We start from the raw sequence: 2644 nt of genomic DNA, 5'->3' as shown, positions 1-2644 counted from the left end.
GCGCATGCGCACCGAGGAGGCTCACGGATTCGCCCGCGGCGAGCGCGAACGTCGCCGCGTTGTCGTTGGAACGCGTCGCGTCGCACGTGCCGGCCGCGAACTCCCCGCCGGAGATTTCGAGGACGTAGCGTTTGGCGTCTTGACTGGAGGCGAGGCTTACCGTGAGCTCCGTGTCTGCTGCGACGGTCGAGCCACAGGCGACGACGGCACCTGTGGAATCGACGACTTTGATGGAGTTTGCGCTCGCGATGGCCGGCGAGCTGCCCATGTAGTTGTCGCCGACGGCGATGCGCTTCGTGCACGCAAGCTTGTACGGGTAAGCATCGGTGCCAAGAAGCAACGTAGCGACGACTGTGGCCGCAAACATCATGGCCTGCATTTGAGGTGTTCACGACTCTGAGCCTGAGCAGGAGGCGACCACGGACAAAAGATCCGACAACATGACGGGGTGGTCTGGGTGGGTCCGGAGGTCGGGTTTCAAAAACCCAAAGTGTACTTAAAGGGTACTTGTAACGCGCGCGCGCGCGCGCGGAGGCCGCGCGCGTCTCGCGTCCCGCGCCGCACCGGGAGTCGGGAAGAGGTGCCATGGAGCACGGCGGTGTCCTCGTCGAGTCGGGCCGCGCCCGGCGTGCGTCGGGTGGCCCGCGGCCGCACGGTGGCGGCTCCTGCCGCGGCACCGGCGACTCCCGGTCGACCGCGGCGCCGCGCGCGCGGTGTGGCAATTCAGCGATCGCCCAGCGGCGCGCGACGCGGCAACTTGAAGGCAACCAACGACGAAGGAGCTCGTTGATTGGCCGGGAGGTGGGTGGGTGGGCGCCGGTGGCCGGCACCAAAAATCCGTCATGTTGTTTGGTACTTTTTTTTGGGTAGCCCCCTGCTCTGCCGCATGACCCGGGCGAGCTCGACGCGTGGTCGTGTGCCCGTGGCCGCGCCGGCCCAAGGCAGGGGCGTAGGCGGACATCGTCGCCTAGTGAGCTCGCGAGAGGGGCTCGGCGCCCTGGCGAGGCCTGACAACAATTTCCGAAACAAGCAAATTAGCACATCAGCAGCAGCTGAGCGTCCGGCCGCCCATCTGTCCGTTCTCCGTCGGCGCGTAGAGCTGGCCGGCGACCTTGAGGTCGTGGCCCGCCGTCGCGCAGAGGACGCAGGGGTTGCACCAGTAGGCGCAGCAGCACTCGGCGAGGCTGCCGTCGTCCGGGATCTGGTCCCGCTCGCGGATGCGCGCGCGGATCTTCAGCAGGTAGTGCGCGTAGATGGCCCAGACGAGGAGGTCGATGGCGAGCTCGAGCGAGTAGAAGGGCGCGAGGCCCAGGGGGCCGATGGCCATCTTGACGATCTCGCCGAGCACGAACGCGCCGAAGAGCCACCAGAACGTGCCGCGGTACGAGCCCTTGCGGACGACGCGCTCGCTGAGCTGGCCGATGACGACGCACGGCAGACAGCACGCGCACCACCAGAGCTGGCAGGACGCCTTGTGCTCGGGCGGGCCGCAGCAGCTGAAGCCGTCGCAGAGGGGCTCGAAGGTCGAGACGATCCAGCGGCCGGGGGCCGGCCGCGGGGCCGCCGCGGCCGCGACGACGAAGCCGCCGGGCGGCGCGCCCGGGGGCTGCCCGACGATCTGCGCCGTCACGGGCACGGGCTGGGCGGCGACGACGATGGGCTGCGACGGCGGCACGACCGTCGCGTGGACCGTGGGCAGCTCCGTGGCCGCGGCCTGCATCTCCACATCCTGGTAGCGCACCTTCTCCATCGGTGCTTTCGAATGCTAATGCTCCCAGATTCTCGGCCGTGAGCCGCAAGTCTGAGGCAACTTGAACTCGCATGAAAACGGTGCAGTCGGCTCTCACGTGAGAAGCCACCGACGTCGCCGTCGCCGTCCGCTGCATACACAGTCGCCGTCGCCGTCCGCTGCATACACAGCGATGGACGCCGTCTCCACGGCGCCGTGGTGGCTGCAGGCCAGCGTCGCCGCCGCCGTCTTCGCCTACCTGCCGTCGTACTGGTCCTTCAAGGAGCTCGCGCCCGGCGGCGACTGCCGGCGCGGCTTCCAGTGCTGGGCCGGCTGGCGCGCCGTCGCGTCGTTCCTCTTCGGCGAGGCGAGGCTCGTCGTCGAGGCGCCGGAGAAATTGAAAGCCTGCCCGCAGGGCATCCTCGCCGTCGCGCCGCACGGCGTCGTCAGCTTCAACCACGCGCTCTACATGACGGACTGCGCGGGCTGGTTCGGCGACGGCGTCTGGCCGGTCGACCGGCGGGATCTGGCCGCGTCCTTCGTCTTCAAGGTGCCGCTCTACCGCGAGTTCCTGCTCTTCCTCGGCAACGTCGACGCGTCGCGGCGCGTCGCGCGGCGCGTGCTCGGCTCCGGGCGGTCGCTCTTCGTCTACCCCGGCGGCGAGGCCGAGCAGATGCGCGCGGCGCCGGGGCGGCACATCGCCTACTGGAAGACGCGCAAGGGCTTCGTGCGCCTCGCCGTCGAGGCGGGCGTCCCAATCATTCCGTCCTACGCGTTCGGCGAGAACGAGCTCTACGCGCCGTTGCCGCTGGCGACGGGGCTCCGCCTCTGGATCTGCCGGAAATTCCGCGTGGCCCTGCCCCTCGGCGTCGGCCGCTGGTGGTGCCCGCTCCTGCCGCGGAAGCGGCCGCTCGT

At 69.4% G+C, this 2644-nt stretch overlaps 2 protein-coding genes across 2 annotated transcripts; one reads left to right on the top strand and one right to left on the bottom strand.

Annotated features, from left to right (window-relative positions):
- Positions 1-1042: 1042 nt before the first annotated feature.
- Positions 1043-1720, bottom strand: AURANDRAFT_69200 (hypothetical protein; the record flags this gene model as incomplete). Its single annotated transcript, XM_009044955.1, has 1 exon — positions 1043-1720. One exon carries the CDS (start codon positions 1718-1720, stop codon positions 1043-1045), a length of 678 nt encoding a protein of 225 aa, XP_009043203.1.
- A 202-nt stretch (positions 1721-1922) lies between these two features.
- Positions 1923-2611, top strand: AURANDRAFT_69199 (hypothetical protein; the record flags this gene model as incomplete). The annotated part of the gene is made up of 1 exon (XM_009044956.1): positions 1923-2611. A coding segment is annotated over one exon (689 nt), but the record flags the coding sequence as incomplete, so codon positions are not given.
- Between the last annotated feature and the right edge of the window lie 33 nt (positions 2612-2644).

The sequence above is a fragment of the Aureococcus anophagefferens genome (genome assembly GCF_000186865.1).
Source record: "Aureococcus anophagefferens unplaced genomic scaffold AURANscaffold_1120, whole genome shotgun sequence".
NCBI classification, from domain to species: Eukaryota; class Pelagophyceae; order Pelagomonadales; family Pelagomonadaceae; genus Aureococcus; species Aureococcus anophagefferens.
This window is presented reverse-complemented; position numbering and strand designations above follow the sequence as displayed.